Source organism: Notolabrus celidotus, chromosome 14 (assembly GCF_009762535.1).
Source record: "Notolabrus celidotus isolate fNotCel1 chromosome 14, fNotCel1.pri, whole genome shotgun sequence".
In the NCBI taxonomy this organism is placed as follows: domain Eukaryota; kingdom Metazoa; phylum Chordata; class Actinopteri; order Labriformes; family Labridae; genus Notolabrus; species Notolabrus celidotus.
In genome coordinates this window covers 18276993-18296144 of record NC_048285.1, presented here as the reverse complement: position 1 = coordinate 18296144, position 19152 = coordinate 18276993, and the positions used below count along the sequence as shown (strand labels likewise).

The 19152-nt window shown below is 39.9% G+C and overlaps 1 protein-coding gene across 3 annotated transcripts in view; it reads right to left on the bottom strand.

The window, feature by feature from the left end:
* limk1a (LIM domain kinase 1a) overlaps positions 1–19152 on the bottom strand; it is a 47874-nt gene that overhangs the window by 15519 nt on the left and 13203 nt on the right. For 2 of the 3 annotated variants that reach the window (XM_034700687.1, XM_034700688.1), the window contains one exon: positions 12359–12497. In XM_034700687.1, the coding sequence (XP_034556578.1) occupies positions 12359–12497 (139 nt within the window). Of the gene's footprint in view, positions 1–2483; positions 2793–12358; positions 12498–19152 lie in introns of those variants that run through there. The other variant, XM_034700689.1, reaches the window with a different exon arrangement.

Sequence of the window (19152 nt, the reverse complement as noted above, 5' to 3'; positions counted from 1 at the left end):
CACCTAAAAAACATGTTGGTAGTAACTCATGCATGCTTGACAACTCTTTCGGGCCAGACTGTAAGTCAGGCACACTTGTTGACACTTTCTGAGAAGAAGTCTGGGTAACCACCCCTTGGGAAATTACAATTAGTTTAGCACTATATGTTAAAATGTGAAACTGACAGTGTCTAACTATAAAAGGGGAAAACTGACATATGAGTAATAACACAGAAGTAAACAGTTTTTGTTAAGTAAATATTCAGAACTTCTTTCACTTCTTCTTCATAGTTTCTCTTTTTAGGTGACCTGTTTTGAACAGAATCACTTCTATTTTTCACTCATAACATTTGTTGTCAACACATTTCAGATTTCCCCACAAAACTTTCCAGTTTCCACACATTGCACATGCTCCTTGTTGATTATATTAGGAAGTTAAGTTGGCATGAGTGTGAATTAACAAAGCACCAGTACTGCAAAGATTAAGAAGTGGCCAACTTTATGAGGATTTAAAGATTGTTGTAATCTTTTATATAATCAGACTTTTAATAGCTAAAAACTTTACCCAGGCTGAAGTTTATTAATGTGCTCTGTTGTGTCCAATGCAGACATGGCAAGGCTTGATTACAAACCACATTATAATATCAATAATGCTACAAGAGGAAAACTTTGAGTAAAACAGGAAAATGTGAACATGGGATGAGAAAGAGAAATTGAACCTCTACATTTACATTTTCTTTATCATTTGTAAATATATCCAGTTTTATAGTGGACTATTCATAAAGCTTGGGCTCTTGTTGGTTCAGGGAAACCACAAAGACATATAAGAATAGCTCATTTCAATTGAAGCTAAAATATAAGTTCAATTGAATCTTAATTCATGAACTACTTTGACAAGCCTTAAAATCATGCTTGTAGCCCATTAGATGTTGATCTAGCCATTTATAACTGGCACTGTTAGTGTTTAACATCTACCTAATGAGTTAGAGGCATCGATACATGAGGCATCCTTCAAACCATTTGGCCAATAATTTCAAATAAACACAGGGTACTTGTGCTTCCTGTTAAACATTACTGTGTTGTAATCAGCTTTTGCAATTTCAGTTATTTTGGGTTCGTGAAAGGTACTTTTACAGAGTACAACATGTCAAACAGCAGGACAAAACAGGAACTGTAAATAACAACCAATATGCAGACTAAAACATATTGTCATTTCAATATTTTAGAATACTGCACATGGCAGATTTTTCATATTGGCAAGCTGAGTTTATGTCTACACCACACGTTTTCATACACAGCAGGACCTGATCAGGAACCTTTGCATGCCCCTCTGGTCTCATTACATCTACAAGCTTCACAGAAACCCTGTTCGAACCCACTGACTTCACTCTTCTCCAGCTATATGTGGAGCAATGACCTCAGCACAATACTGCTCAAGGTACTTCTGAAAGACCTCACTAAATTATGGCAGATCTGGCTCTACTTAGCCTCACGTTCGAGGTGATGAACTTCACTTCCTTCATTATCTGAGCTCAAAAATACAGACCACATGTGACTGAGCTCTCAGAATCAACGGGGGAACAAGGTTTTGAAAATGACCTCATGTGGCTGTTTGGAAGAAAAAGGAAAATTCAGCACGTGCATGAGGTACCTGATACTCTCCCACAGAGAAAAATACAACTGGGTCAGATCACAAATATGTGTCAAAGGGAATTCCTTAAGCTTCAAGACAAACTGAAAACACAAAATGGCTTAGATGATTCCTGCTGCCATCAAGGCTGCATCAGAAATAAATTCAATGGAAGACATGACATGATACTGACTCTCTTTAGACTTCCCACTGTAGATATCATTTAGCCAAACACAATTACACAGAAAGCCTGAGAGAGAAAACAGAGGGCCACATTGATGCTCTCTGAATGGAAACCCCCTTCAGCTACAAACAGTACAGTACCACAGTATGTACACAGGCCTCAGCTTTACAAATGCTTTACATGTATTCAGCCTCTTCCTTCCTCTCGGTTTGTCTGTGCTGTGGCTTGCATGAAGGTGGTAAATAAAAATAACACAGTTGCAGTAACCCAGTTATCAGGCTTGACAACTGTTGTCCGTCTCTGAATGTGCGCACTCACACAGTTTCAAACACGACTTTTATCCGGAGAAGAATTGTCTCTAAAAATAGGACACGTGCCATGGCTCATCAGTTTTTCATGACATGAAAAAAAGAAAAAACTGGAGCGCTGCACGGAGAAAGAGGAACAGATTGGCCCGGCGATGCACTGACCCAGTTTAAAATGACACACAAAATATGGCAGGATCCTGAATCATGCCTTAGATTCAGATTTCAAATGAAAGACATGAAGATGGAGAGAGTTTTTGAAGAAGCATACTAAAAACCTCCTCCCTATGACACCCTCTGCTCCTCTACCACCTTGTAGCTCTTGCTCTACTGTGCATCACCCCTCATAGCCCCAGTAACCCCCCATCATCAGCAGCAGCCTCACCTTCTTCTCCTTCTTCCACAGCCTGAGACAGCAGAAGCTCCAGAAAAACAGGTCTCCCACCATGTCAGCAAGAGCCGGCGACTCCTCTCGCTCTTTCAGTTCATTCTACTGAAGCAGGCGATTCCCCCGCTGTCACAACAAAACACTGGCAGCGGCCAAGCCAAGCCGGCCGGAGAGACGGAGCTACAGGGGGAGGAGGGAGGAGAGAGAGAGCAGCCCACGCCTCTGCAGCTGAGCTCATCTCTGAATCAGTGTCACACCCCCCCCACCAGCTCTCCCTCCTCCCATCCACCCTGCCTTCCTCCTCCTCTCTCTCACTTTTGCTATGACCTCATCGTTTCCTGTTTGGCCCTGCCCACTCTTGCACACGCGCCACCCAGCTGCTTCAACCACACACACACACACACACACACCTCCCCACCCCCACCCCCTGTGTCTTTAGTAAATTCCTCACTCCTCCTCCTCTTCTCCCATGCTGCTCCTATTCCTGCAAATCACATTTCAAAACCAGCGAAAGTGACTTATGGGACATTATGTGCAGGACTAATGTTCCTTAGCTAATTTGTTTATGTTTTAAAATTTCATTGACTTGTTATTTTGAAGTGAAATAAAGGCTGAATGAAATTTTTCCAAGCATGTAAAAGTTAATTTCCAGTATAAACTGTGTGCTTGTTGTTTGTTCTTCTGATTATTTCCTGATTAGAGCTACTTGGTCATTACCTTCATTTTTTTTTTGACTAACTAATCAACAGTAAAGTAAAAAAAAAAAATCTAAAATTAATGACAAGATGCCAGAGATGCTTCTTGATGTATTCAAACTCTAAACTTTCACCACATCCCAATCCAAAACCAACTGAAAACATCAAACTAGAGAAAAGCAGCTAATTTTGATGTATGACATTTATTTAAAAATGACTAAAACACTACATACAAGACTTTTATTATAAACTTTGTCTTTCTCATTGTGACTTCTTCAAAACAATTTTTTGTAAATGTGTGCACCTCCCTTATTTTTTTCACAAAATAAAAATGCAACTAAAAAAAGGCCCAAATTTCAATTTTTAACACAGAAACAGATTAGATTAGATTAGAGAACTTTATTGAACCCCTGTGGGGGAATTTCATATGCCATAAGGGTCTGTTCACAGAATCCACAAACAATAAGACAGTACAGTCACAAAAAGACGACAAATAAACAAATAACACAGTCACACCATTTGAGGCCTAATTAACAGCTATGGGTCAGATTCATGGCTACAAGTGTTCATTAAAAAATCTGACTGCTGCAGGAACAAAGGACCTTCTAAGACAGGATCCAGTAGAAGTGAAGTGAAGATACTTTTGATTACTTGTGTGTCGTTTAACGTTAGTATACACCAACTTTTCCTCACCTCGTCCTTCCTTTCTTCATTAACAATCTCTCCTCTCAGGTTTATCAGTGCTGTTGCGTCACCCTTTCTCTCTCCAGCCTTGACTGTGTCCTAGCCCTGTTATCTCACTTTGCCCCTAAAATATGTTCTGCATGCCAAGTGTGGACCACTCCCACACTACGGACCAGTGCTGGAGGGCCTGTTCTGACTGTGCAGATATTAATAGATGGTTAGACAGAGAGAGACGTCTGGTAGAGAAAACCTGATTAAGTTACCGTGGGAGTGAAGCTGCACCAGGGAAAAACTCTCTGCCAGCAGCATTCTTTGATTAGCTAATAATTTAACAACAATTAAGTTTGAATGACCAGTTGTGCACTTCAATAATCCACAGAGATCTGTCTTCAGCTTTGATTCACTTATTGACTTTACTATAATATTGGTTTTCCCACTGCTCACATCTAATAAAAACACACTTTTGCTATTTTTCTTTTTCTTTTTGTGTTCATTATTGTCTTCACCATGAACAATTACTGTTTCTATCATTTCTCAGAATGTTTTATGTGCTTAAACCAGTGATTTTCAACCACTGTGCCGTGGCACACTAGTGTGCCGTGACAGATCGTCAGGTGTGCCGTGGGACATTATCAAATTTCACTTAGTTATTCCAAAAAAGTATTATTCATATCCTGCAAATAATTTGCCATGTAGTGTGTCTGTGCCTGCAGTGTAGTGACTGGCGGAGTAATTCAGTCCTCGTCCATGTACTGACCTGCGCTCCCCACGCACTGGGTGGCAATGAAGCACACTTATGACCTTGTTAATTTAAGACAATAGAATTATTGATGCGTGTGAGGTGTATGTGACAAGACGTAGACGTACAAAAGCGATGGATAAATATTCAAAAAGGAAAAATGAAACTCCAAACTGGGCCCTGGACAAAATTCTAACCCGGATGAAGAGCGTAATAGGGGTGGTTGAGAAAAACTACAACGGTGACTGCGAGAGCTCTCAAAGCTAGCTACTTAGTAGCTGAACTCTTAGCCAAATTAAGAAAGCCACACACTGTGGCAGGGACAATAATACTACCTGCAAAAGCTATTGTAAATAAGATGCTTTGCCCTGACACAGTGAAAGAAGTAGCCAAAGTCCCTCTCTCAGATAAATAGATTAATATATTGAGAGACTAAATGTGTCATTTTGTAAAACTTTTGGTTGGTGGTGTGACTCAGGATTTTTTTAATGTATGAAATGTGCCTTGGCTCAAAAAAGGTTGAAAAACACTGGCTTAAACCAAGTAGCAAGCTCCAGTGTTACAAAATAAAACAACAATACGAAGTGTTAAAAATTGCAGTTCCCCAAGAGTCCACTTAAGGCTGGCTCCAAAAGACAAGGAAACTCACTTAGACCCCATGTATACAGTTAAACGGTGTCTTCAATAAGTCTCTTTAGCACATCCATTTTTATAACTAGGCTAAGAGTTCAGCATACATTTGTGGCGATTTGAATGAGAAGTGGGTGTGCTGTAACTGTTAGCCAGGCTGTTGGACGATAGCTTCAACTCCTCCTCTTCCACTGTTTTTAGATAAGCTGAAAGTTAGTTGCATTTCCAATATAGTCACCACCATCTTCAAGCTTCAGGATGCCTTTTCAGATACTAAAGGGTGATTTCACAGAGACTACATCCATGTTTTATGTAGTGCATGGATTAATCATAGCTCATGTGCAGGTCAAAAATAGAGCGAGTAATCACGAAAATGAGAATGAGCTTTACTCGGGTCTGGAGCTCGGACTCATACAGCCTCTCTCTCTCTCTCTGTTTTTAATGACAACTACTAAAAATAAGGTGTAGAAATGCATTTTTTCGAGAGTAGAAATTCCTCCTAGCAGCTGAAAACTTTGCAGAAAGATGAATGCCTGTTTCAAATGAAGTTCTGTCTGTTTTGGCTAAAAAATTAGACTGCTAAGGCAAAATGAGAGTGTATGAGAGTCTAAAATGCTGTGCTGAGCTGATATTTGGGGGATGATTCTAAATGTATTGTGTGTGCCACTTTTCACAAGTAGTCAGTTGACCATTTTTAATATAAAATACTGATGGTGTAGCTGCTTTGTCATTCTCCCAAAGAGTCAAAGTGACCCCCATACAGGCTCACTTGAAAGATTCAAACTATGTTTTAGTATTAGCAATGAAAAGTGTATCAGTGACTTCATGGTTAACACAGTGTGGTTGAGTTTAATGGAACCAGCTTGAAGTTAGACAGAAAGTGAAACCAAGCAACCCACGGTGGGGTAACTGAGGGGATTTCAGCCCACAGAGGACGCTGCTTTCGTCACTGTTCCCTCAGTGGAAAGAGGAAACATCTACCAAGTGCCAAAAAACACTTCAGTGAAGATCAAATGTCAGTTTAATGAAAGCTTTTATATGTTAGTGTTTATATTGATTGCAATATTGAGCAGATGATCAACACAAGTCCTGAAGTTGAAGCGTCAGTCACAGCATGGAGCAATTAAGTCATCTGGAGTGCCCTTGAGCAAGACACAGAGGCTCCATCGGCTACATAAGGACAGCTCTTTGTATGTGGCTCTGACCTCTGACCTTTAAGAGACATTTAAACAAATAAGACAACTCTCTCTTATCAGAAAGGTGATGCAAAACAATTTTCCCCACGGTGACAGAGAGCTGTGTCAAGACCAGATTGACCACTGCGTACAACGTCAGCGATGAGATCACCAGCAGCTAATCCTGTTGCTAAGAAAACAACAGCACAACTTCTTGAACAGCAACAACATCTTATCAAAAAATATTACCCAACACTTATTACACACATCTGTCTTCACTTAGAGACAAAAAAAATCATCAGCCGGTTCCTAAAACTAACAGCAGACTCACACTCAACCACAGAGTGACCTCACACCAGAGGGGGCTGATAAAGTTTACTGTGAATCTGGGACTTTCCCAGAAAAATATCACTGTTTCCTAATACTAACCTCAAAGGTCAATGTATATTAGTCATATAGTCCAAATATAATAAAGTCAAGGAACACAAATCTGCCATATACCCTTCAGAAATGGTATGAGGGTGGAGGTAGGGCATGGGATATAACCTTCAGATTGTGAGATCTAAATTTCACAAGGCTACAAACATGATGGAAAAGTCCCTCAGAGTCTTAGAAGAACTTGTGATTTCAGGGGAACTGCCAATCTTTCTTTTTCAATTTCTCCTTCCCTGAAACAATAAAAAACAAATAAGAAACAAAGACACTCCCTCAGTCTTCACTGTTACACAATAAAAATAGCAAATTTGTGATTCACATGGTTAGCCAACTTCCAATGAACCATTGGGAGTTTGTTGCAGCAAGAAAAATAAACTGAATGTACAACTAGAACTTCAACTAACATGTGGAAGAATCTTGACTTACAGTATCTACGTTTTCTGACAACTGATCCAAAAATAGTGACATCCATTGAAACTGATTATCTGTAACCTCAATTTGAAATAACCTGAAACCCTTGGAATCACTTTTAACATGTGCTAAGCACTCGCCGTGACAGCAACATATAATCTTACGCCCTTCTATGACTAAATGAATGGCTGTGTTTCTAAGACTCTGTATCTTAACAACATCTCCTCAATTAAAACAAGTTTCTGACAGACACCTATTCAGTCACAATCTTTAAAAATATGCAAGTAGGTGAAAAAGAAAGGATTTGAACTTCAATTTGAGCTTTCTTTTTTCCTTTACATATAAACTTTCGGGTTTTTTTATATGAATACTGAACATGATGTTTGATTGCTCGCATATTCTTTACTTATTAAAAAAATCAAAGAGTTAATGCGAATATCATCTCATTTTAAAAGTACAATTTGTCATTGTTTTCACCGGTGCCTGGTTTTAATCCGGTATTCCTGCCAGACAGTGGCTGTAGGGCGCCTTTAAAGCTGCTTGCTAACCGCATTTAGTTACAGAAGAAGAAGAATGCTAACTTCATTAAATAGCAAAAGGAGAAGAAAACATTAGTGACAAGTGCTGGAGTGTAGTGGTGTGAGATTTAGAAATGGAGATAATCGAAGAGACTGAGCATGGCTGTAAATGTTAACATACAGTATGAGGACATGAGGGATAGGTAGACGTGCCAGTGCCCGCTACTAGCAGCACCTGGGGCCTCATGTATAAAGGGTGCGTACGCACAAAAACGTGGCATATGCTCTTTTTCACAGCAAAGTTCAGATGTATCAAGAGTGAAATGACCGTGGAAATGTTCTGTAACTCGCGCCAACATCATGGCTGGCATACGCACGATTCTACAGCTGTTGATCCTTGCACACAGAATCATACATCTGGATATTTTTGTGTGTATGACATTTTCTGGATTTGAGTGTACGCCATGTTTCAGTAGGAAATCCATGCAAGTCTTTGTACATGAGGCCCCTGGTCCCGCCACTGGTTAACACGACTGCCCCACAAACGGACCGTTAACGGGACGGGTATCCCAAGGAGTGTTTACTTTTACTATCTACGCTTGGGGTGCAACAAGTGTGTTAGGAGCTGTTGTCTCTACTTAACCTTTCAAACCCGCAGTCAGAGGGCTGGACCCTACAAAAAACACACTGAAAGACTCAAATCAATTACGAATAATTGCTGAATAGATGCCAGTGATTATCTAATAGAATTTTAGCTTGAAATGCCCATCCCAAAGTGGGACAGTTATTCAAAAGTGTGTGACTTTTTCCCTGCATTCAAAATATATGGCCTCTTGTCTCTTGCCGCCAATGGCTGACAGTTGAGCCTGACTTTGTGATACAAACTAGCCTTTTCAATCATAAATTTGCACTAACATGTTTCCTATATGTCTCCCAAAGTAATCCCAAAACACTCAAAATATGTATCTTTATGCTAAGAGGAAAAAACAGTCAAACTGTGAACTCCACCCCAGCGTTATATTTTTGTCTATCAACAAAACAAGAAATTACAGATGGGTCCAGAACCTTGACTGACTCAGGCTGCTTTCAGAACACCTGGGCTCCATCTCCTCAGAATCCAATGAGTGACGTCATTAAGTCTACGTCCACGTTTAATACAGTCTATGAGATCAATGTTGATCTGAAAGATAAAACAAACTAGACGCTTCTCCCAAACTCTGCACATTTAACAAGCCCAGGTCGATGTCTGGCCATGCTCCCATCGGCTGGCACTCTGCCCCGAGCTGTTTGCAGGAAGCCCAACTGAGTCTGAAGTGCGTGTGGAGATACTGCACATTCGTCTGCCAAGGGGAGCGGTGCTGGACAGACAGAGTGAAGGAGAGGTGGTCGAGGGGAAATTCAATTGCTTCACTGAACTCAGTATTCAGCACATAAATCTGCTTGAGTCAGGTGGTAAATAACTGCGTGACGTCCTCTGGCAGAAACCAACTGAACCCAGAAGACTACAGAATGCCATTGAACGCACATGTTGGTTCATTTCTAAAAGTTCTCCACAAATCTTGATATTCTTTGGTCTCCTTGATATTCTCAGTGAAGATGTGATGGAAAGCCTGATAGGGGACACTAAAGGAGAGGAACAGAGGTCTTCAGTTAAATCCAAACCAGGGAGTCTGAAGGCTTCATAAAACAAACTAAGTCACGTGATGTGTTAACAACATGAAAAAGTGTAAAAACGGGGTGCTGGGGGCCTAGCAGTCTAAGCGTGCCCAGTATATAGAGGCTATAGCCCTCATCACAGAGGTCGCTGGTTCCACTCCTGGTCGCGACCATTTGCTGCATGTCCTCCCCCACTCTCTGCTCCCCACGTTTCCTGTCTCCCTTCAGCTGTCCTATCAATAAAGGCAAAAATGCCCCAAAACACAAATTAAAAAGAAAAAAGTGTAAATAAATACCTGTTGTGAATAACATACCCAAAGAAAGTGAATATACCAGGGGTGCCATCGCCCCCTCACTGATTGTAGCTCAATCTGTCCTGTTGAGTTTACATTTCCTGTTGCTATAAAATGCAAAAACAGAAGAAACTGCACATACTGTCCTATAGTCTCTTATTGAAGGTGTTCAGACTTCACACTTACTCATCTCAATACAATCAGACTGCTGCATGAAATCAGCATGATTATCATTTTCAAGGACAATTCTTGAAGTTGGCAAAAATGGCTCCACTTTAAACTGCATGTGTTGTACTAGGGGGTTTATTGCACTGTTGGCACACGTTTAAAATAACTCATGGGGCGCCATTGCCCCATGAGTCAAAGCGCGGCCCCTATATACAGAGGCTATAGCCCTCGTCGCAGAGGTCGTAGGTTCGATTCCATCCTCAACCATTTACTGCATGTCTTCCCCCACTCTCTACTCCCCACACTTCCTGTCTCTCTTCAGCTGTGCTATCAAATAAAGGCAAAAATGCCCCAAAATATAACTAAAATAAAAAAAAAAAAAAAAAAAAAAGTAACTCATACATTGTTAATTATGCAGATGCATTATACAACTTAAATCCTGGTCCACTATAGAGCAACATAATGCTCTAAGTTCCACAACCTGTCCGAAAGAGTGTTGTACAATACTGGATCAAGAGAGTTGTTGATGAGAAATCTGGCCACTGAACCACACAAAAAACAAATAACTGTTTTGTTTCCTAAAAGTCATTAGGCTATAACTGTCAAACTAAGAGACAATCATAGCATCATAATGACCTCCTTGGTGGTAGTAATCAAAGAGTAGAAATCCCTTAAAATGCCCTTACAGCTTCTTGTTTGTGTCAGGCTGACCATAAGTACAACTTTTCTTGCTGCAGGCTCTGACTCATACCTTCATCTGGAACGAGAGGTGTTTTTAGTAACTGCTACAGCAGCTTTTTCAGGGGCAGTGCCATCAGTGATGTTAAAAGTAAGTTGGAGATTTGCTGCTAATCCACACAAAGTGACTCTGACTTCACTGGACTGAAGCAGACTTCTCTTTCATCCTGGGTGTGGCACTAATAGAGGGAGATGACCTTGGTTTTCAGGTCTACACATTGGTACAAATGGCCCAGCCATCCTTGCAATTCAAGCCGTTTTGGCTGACCAGTCTCAAATTTGCTAAAGTGTACCTGCAGAGTCAGTCAATCAGAGTGTTTGCCATAGAAGGAGTAATAAACCAGAGAAGGAGAAAGAAGAGGAGAGGCAGTGTAGCCATCTCTCCACCTAATTCACTTTACAGTCTCCTCCATGTTTCATTACTGAGATTGCACAGCAAAGAGCAAGCTGTCTGAAGGCTGTGTAAATGATAAAATACACACTCAAGCGCACATGCACACACGCTCAGAGATGCAGAGAAAGGCCAAGCCATGAATGATTTCTGTTCATCGTGGCCATGACACATGACCTGCCAGCGGCTGATCTGTCCAGGAGGCAAATGTGTCAAAGAAGATTCTTTATGTGCAGTGAATGAACTCAGCTTTTTATTTTGACCTGTTTTCCCCCGTCCACAAACAGCCTGTGAATTATTGATTAAGTCCAGAGGTTTGGTTTTTGGGTGGTTTCAGATGCAGTTATTGCCTCAACTAGTCACAAGACATTTTGTAACAGCCACAATTTATAAGAAGAATACAATCTATAATCTTTTGTTTAAAATTAAACCTTGATTTCAAAGCTGAGTGCTAATGATTATGTAATATTTTGAAACACGTTGAGATATCTAATGCTACACCGCACTTCAACAAGGCTCTTAAACATTTTGTCAGCAGCTGATAATGAATCCTTCTACAAGGAAAGTGTGTCCTGTGGATAATTTCCCCTTGCCCACATTCCAGGCGATGGCCTGACATTTGTTCTTGAGGCAGCTTAACAAGCAGATCCCTAAAAATTGCACTTTGCTGCCTAATCAGCACCAACACAGCCTCAGCTGCATGTTTCTAACGACCTCAGCAGAGTGGAGTTCATTTAGAGCTGGGGGACTAACACACAGGCACATAAAATAGACTACAGGCCTTGAAACACTGCTTCACTTCCATACTTTTGAGCTGCTGCTGGCTTTGCATTGGCAGTATCCTAAGACACATACAGAAAACATATTTCATTACTGCAGACATACAGTATTCATATGTTTCTTCAAGCCTTGAATGTGTGTGATTCAATCACCATCACACAAATAGAAACATAACTCTCCTTTATTTCCTGTATCTTGTTTTCTCTATAATGCAGCAGCACTTATCAGCAGAGGCTCACTCCTTTGTTTGTATGCATTTCATTTGCTTTGACCACATGAACCTGTCTGCTCTCCTGTGTCACAACAACAGCTCCAACTTTCACTGGTGGTGTGTAAAACAATCGGACAAAGACCTCAGGGTCAGTTACAGGTCTGGCACAGATCCTACATGCATTGTGTAGGTTGACACACACCTACTGGTGAGGCTGTAATTGTATGTACTCAGATGTGCATGCTGTGGGTGTCATATCTCCTCATTGCAACCAGAGCTTCATCAGCAAACAAAGGCCCTTGGAGGTGATGGTGGTGAGAGATGAGAGTCAGCAATGGATGCTCTTACCATGATGAGGCCTGTGGTGATCGGGTCATTGCAGCCATGGCACAGCTCCCCAAATTTGGCCCAGTAGTCCTTCTTGCAGAAGAGCCGTCCATCTTTTTCATAATACCAGTGTGACAGCGAGGCGCTGCACTCACAGCATCTGACAGGAGGAAAAAACACAGGAAGAGATCCATTAACAGGAGAGCTACTATGGATCTATAATTTCTCCTTTTTTTTTGTACAATTAAATAACAATGAAAATGAGTGGCTCGTACATATCCAGTTATACTGTATGACCTAACATCATCGTAAGTGGATTAGCAATCAGATGGTAAAAGTTCTAAGAGTTAAATACTTTTATTTCTGCTACTATTGGTCAAAACTTGAGATACTAAATCAACAATTATTAGTGGGCAGAAAACACAGGACTAGAAGTCATCAGTATGACACTAAACCAACAGCTAAAAAAGCTCCAGGTCCTAAAAATAAGTGCTCTTCAATTAGAGGTGTTATTGTGTTGACAGGACATCATGCTATCTTATGATGTACCACACTTTGTAAGCTGTACTTTTAGCCCCCTAATGACACCCTGGTGGACATGCAATTATAGTTTTCACAGTAATAATACATCCCATAGTAGAACTAACACTCACCACCACAGCAGAGGTAAAAATAGACGGATGGGATCACTCAAAAACATACAACTATGACGGGCCTCTTAAAAACATAGGAAGATAGAAAGAAGGAAAATTACAAGGAGTACTACAACAACATGCTTTCCAATGGATCTATGGATACCATATTCAAATATTTAAAGTCAATCTGTTGACAAAAACAATGTTCAAAATTAACCTGTACTGTCTATATTTAGATTTTTTCCCATGTTTTACGATCAACTCTACCTTTTCTACTTAATCATCCACTTTCTGCACACTCTGGTAGCTACTGAGCTGTATATCAGACTTGTTAGTCTGTAGAGCGCTGTCTGGTCTGCCCATCTGTCACTAGAGTTCAATTGCAAAGCCGCTCTAAAAGTCCAGAGTGATGTCAGCCAGATAGACATCAGATGCTGATGGAGTTAAAGGGGGATGACAGAGTTGCAGATAGACAGGAGGGAATAAGATGGTGAGGAAGAGATTGTGTGGAAAGGGAGTTGGCAAACACACACTTGAATTTCCTTTGCAACATTTACATACTTTTTCATTATCATCATTTTTAAATACTATATCTGCTTGTGTATCAGTCTATGTTTAGTTAATTGCACGCAAAGTATCATGTAGCTCAAGCTCGATCCGCTGAACACACCAAAAATCGTAACAGAGTAAACTAGTTAGCTCCTAACTGATCTTCATTTGAATCAGAAAATTTTTACATTTCAGCATTTTCATGAGAATGTGTTTGCATGTCATGGTAGCTAAGTAGGCACATTTGCTCAGCATGTGGCCATAAATCAACATGTGTGCTAATCCCCATGCTTATGTTAAAAGCATTTCTGTATGTGGGAGTTAGTGCACTTGTGTTTGCGTGCTTGCAGGCTTGTATGCCTTTGTTTCTAATCTGTATAAATCTCTGTGTCTATGTCTAAGTGAGTGTCTACACTGTCTCCCAATGGAGCTTCTCTCCAAACAGCAGTCTGGAGTAGTCTATGATTAGGGCAGCTTAAAACAAGATCAGCTTGCTTTGAATTGTATTTAATATTGTGTGTTTTAAAGGCTTGAGTTCAATAATTTACCCAATTATTTAACTAACATTTACCTTAATGTTTTTCCTTTTATTGACACTGCCTATTTCACAGTTTCTGTCTTTGATAAGACAATTATGGATTCCCTTTGCATACTCGTGCGAAGTATTCAAAGCTGTTTAGTATGTTTGGCTTGCAGGAGTAACCAAAGAAATTATCGTCAATATGTTCATTTCCAAAAACATATGTCACTCTTTCTTTAGGCCAGGTAAGAAATCTGTTCATTTACATTTTTACATTTTCATTTACAAGACAAGACGACACTTTACAATTTAAAATGTTAGAGAGCTGCTGCTTCTGCTGAATCCATAAATGTGTCCTTCACTACTTGTATTCAACTTACCAGCCTCAGTGACTTTGCCCAAGGGCTTGTACCTGCACATGCACACACATGTAACCCTGTAGCACACACACATGCACACAATTATTTATCAGACGAAAAGAGACACACCCCCTCTTCCCGGCATCTGCATGCAGAGCTTTGGTGCAGCTCAGCAGATTGTGGAAGAGCTGCTTCAGTATGCAGCACGTTTGGGGGGAGACAGGGGGGGAGGTGGAGGGAGACTTGGAAGTGGGTCAAGGCTTTCAGTAGACGTCCGCAGCGCCGAGCCAGGAGCTACTCAGCTGTCTTGGCTTTCTGACGCTCGATAACAGCCTTTCAGTGCACATGCATCCTGCAAACCCCTGCTGGGGCAAAGTCATACCAAGAGAGGGCACACACAGGTGCATACATACACATGCAGAGGAAGCAGAGATGTTAATGCTCTAAGGTTCAGTTCTTTCAAAGTGAAACCTCTCAGAGCAGAGCAGGGAGTGGCAGCAGAGAATTAAAGATATGGGTGAATAAATTAGTGACTCCCAGATGGAAACACCAAATTTCTGCCTCCAGGACAAGAATTTTATCTCAGAGGTGGCGTAGACAGAAGACAGGGCTCAGCTGCAACTCCATATTTCCATGAATGTAAAGAAAAGAACCTTCTATTGCAATACAAATTCAAATTCCTTTTTTCCGGTTGAATGTGTTGGTGTGTGTTTGTGCTCACATTTGGGATTTTTTTGTGAGACTGTTTGTGTGTGCATCGGCACGGACTGGTAAGAGGATTACCAGTGTGAAAGACTCAGAGAGTCTTCGCCCGCTCTGCGATGATGCTCCGAAAAATCAAGCTGGATGAAAAGCTTAGCAGCCTCTATCACCTCAATGTGCAAAAATAAAATAATGCTGACAAATGTATTGTTATATTGTATTTGCTCTGGCAAAGCAATCAATACTAATGTTTATGGTCAAAACAGAGACATGAGAAAATCTGTGAGTATGAACCGACTAATAGAAAAAAGACAACAGGGATTAAATAATAGAGCAGCTAATACATAAATGGTTGCCAGACAAGTTAGAGGGAGGAAGGCAGATTTGAGACACTATGAAACCCATCTGGAAACCCCGGGGGTCAGGAAACAACCAATAACAGAGAAGATGAGAATGTGGGGTAGACTGGGGTAAGTAAATCTGCAACTGTCGGTCCCCCCATCCAGCTCAAATCCCTGATGGAAAACGCTAAAAGTGTCTGGGAGAGTAATAAATTCCTTTTCCAGGTCAAAAGGAGGACGCCTTTTCCCCGGCCTCTCACCTTCTGCTGTCTGAGTTTTTTAACGTTTGATTCCACCAGAGTGCTGTCACCGTGATTTACTCTGTGTGCTTAACCAGCAGAGGCTAGTGTTTATACTCAAAGAGGATATGTTTAATCTTTTGGCTCACTTGTTCTAAACCAGGCCCCCTCTGAGAGGCCAGCGATACTGTAAATACCAACAGTTTGAGATAACTATCCGATTATTTCAAAGAAATGGAGACAAAAAGTATAACAACATGCTATTAGCTTTGTGAGGCTAACAAGCTATTGCTAAGACGCTGATGTTCAGCAGGTTTACTGTTACATTTCTTTGCTAAAAGTCCTATACACTGCATCAGTTTCACTTTTATTAGATAGATAGATAGATAGATAGATAGATAGATAGATAGATAGATAGATAGATAGATAGATAGATAGATAGATAGATAGATAGACAGACAGACCTATGAGCATGCTTATGTTGGATGATTAGTGCGTCATACAAATGCTAACAAAGAGTTAAGTTAAACTTTTGAGTCAACAATACAACACATAAAAAGTCACAGGATTATAATTATTCAGTTTGGGAACATGACAGATTAGAAGAGGGTTTTTTTTTTTTGATGTTTTTTGAGATGTTTCACTGTGCACCAAAGCCACGTCACTAGCATGGCTTAAAACCTGCATTTTCATGGATGTGATCTTAGTTATTCTTGTTTGACCAGGTCAAAAACATTGAAAAACATTACCTTCAATCACATTAATATGACACTATTTTATGCCCCTAGGCTGTGGAACTCTTTGCCTCTGGACATTAAAACGGCGAGCTATCTGAGTGTTTTTTAAAGTAAACTTAAGACTTACCTTTTTAATCTAGCTTTTAATTTGGAGTAGTTTGTTTTAGCCATGGACTGCATTCTTATTTCTATTATTTGTGTTATTATTTTAATCATTATTATTTAAACCATTGTTTTAATATTTATTTATCTTATTTATCTTATTTATAAAATATATTATTCATCTATCCATTTATTTCTTGTGTTCACCTGATCTTGTTAACTCTACCTTATTTCTATTAACTTTTCTTTTCACTCTTACTTATTTTATTAATTTTACTGTGATGATTTTCTTTTATTTTTAAGTATTTTTTTATAATCATATTTTACCATTGCTGTTGTTTTCTGACTCTGTTATTCTGTGAAGCACTTTGGGCTGCATGTTTTAATATATGAAAGGTGCTATATAAATAAAGTTGAATTGAGTTGTGTTTGGGCTCAAAAGACAAAAAAATTTGTCAATCTTAATCAACTAATCAATCTGAATTTCTATAGCAACTAATCTTAAATTCTGATGATTTTTTGTGAAAAAAACCCAATGTAAAACATGAAAAAAATGTAATAAATATTAAGATTATTTCACTTTTGGGGGCATAAACCAACAAACACATATACGTAAGCGTGTATGGGTGCATGCATGTGCATAATATGCCAGAGTAATTATCCATGCTGCTCTTTAGTCAGTCCATTATTATTCATGTTCATTATTCTCAGTGAGTTCATTCATTGGACAGTTTTATGACATAATATGTTTTTGAAAGACTGCGCTCACTATGTATCATGCAGGCAGTCTGACCCAGGTCAATACCTAACATGATGAATCAGTCCCCTGCTGATATGAATGAGCTAAAGCTGAATGAGAAAAACATCAGGTCTGAAAGAATGAATGGAGTTTTATCCTCATGGGGATGAACTGTGAAGAGAATGGTAATGTAAATATATTGAACTGGAAATAATGAGTCACAGGTGTTCAAACAAAGGATAAAAAAGATTCTGTATGTGACCAGTGAGTATAAGCAGTAACAACATGAATAACCCTACAGTTCACTGGTGTGTGTGTGTGTGTGTGTGTGTGTGTGTGTGTGTGTGTGTGTGTGTGTGTGTGTGTGTGTGTGTGTGTGTGTGTGTGTGTGTGTGTGTGTGTGTGTGTGTGTGTGTGTGCGTGTGTGTGTATGAGCATTAAAATTGAGAAACTTCAACTCGTCCATTAACGGACAATTATCTGGGTGCTTACTGTGAGGATTAGCTGCTCCCTTTGTTCTACATAGAAGAAAATCAAAAATCTCTGGGTTTGGGACTGTTGATAAAACATAAAAGAGATCTAAAGCTGTAGCCCCAGGCTATGAGCAAATGTGATTTTATGTATTTAATATTTCCCTCCGCTTCATACCCAAGAATTTATCCATGAAAAAAAGGAATATCATGAGCAATTAATCAGCAAAAAATATCTGATTCACGCCAACAACAGTTTCCTTCCTTTCAAAATCAATAAGGTTGAGGTCGCACGGAAACACGCACACACAAGGGAAATGGCAGAATTGTAGATGGACAATTAATTATTAATGTGGGCTAAATGTTTCCATTAATTCAGCTGCTGAACTGACACAAAAGGAGTTGTGGTTTCACATGATAGTGAGGTCTCAAATATGGGTCTGCCCTGAAGCTGCGAGGCTAAAATGGAAGCTAATGAGTGTCATTTATGTTTGATGATTGTGTTTGAATATTCATTTAATATTGGTCTTTGAAACAGCCAACAACTATTGAAAAAATGTCCACCCCAACAGCCCCAAGCCCAAAATGATGTTTTGCCCAACAACATTTCAAACACTGAAAGATTTTATTCCAGTATGTATGAAAGAAAGATTTAAATCCTAACTAAAATAAGCAAAATAAAACATTTTTCTCTATATTTTGTGTGAAAATAACTAAAACTATTAATCATTCATCAAAAATGATTATATCATAAATTAGTATCATACACTAATTCAGTAATCTGCAGGTTTTTTTGTAACAAGAAAGTTAGTGAAGCGTTAGCTCTTCTCTCAGACTGCAGTTTGTTTTTAAGACAGGACCTTGAACGCATCCTGGTCAAGGAAAACAACCCAGAATTGAATCTGACTCCCACTCAGACCTTGCTGACCACCCAGCTCTTTGCAGCATTTTATGTTGTGTGTGTGGGTGTGTGTGTCTGCACATGTAGCCACAGGTCATCAAATGACACGCAGGCTGACACAGCTACAGGAAGCAGGAGGAGGCAAAAAGGAAGCAGTGTGTGTGTTCTGGTGGAGGTGTGAGCAGGTTCATGACTAACTGACAGACGGGGAGCTAAATGATTTATAAGGGGCCACACCTCTGAAACACACACACGCAGATTCACACACAGGGACATGAGTGTATATCTCCTTATTAATTATTAAATCTTCCATCATCTGCGTCAGGCTCAGACGGATCATCCATCTCCTTTCTATCTGCACAGACAGCAGAAAACGCTTATGAGTTCTTCTGATCGATAAACCAATACAGCGCTCCTCGCAGCCTGAAAGTGAAATCAGGAAAAAGAGACAATAAACGTCAGGAATATTGAGCCTGAAACAAATGTGTCTACTGCAGCTCAAAAAAGTGCCCAGCTGGTTC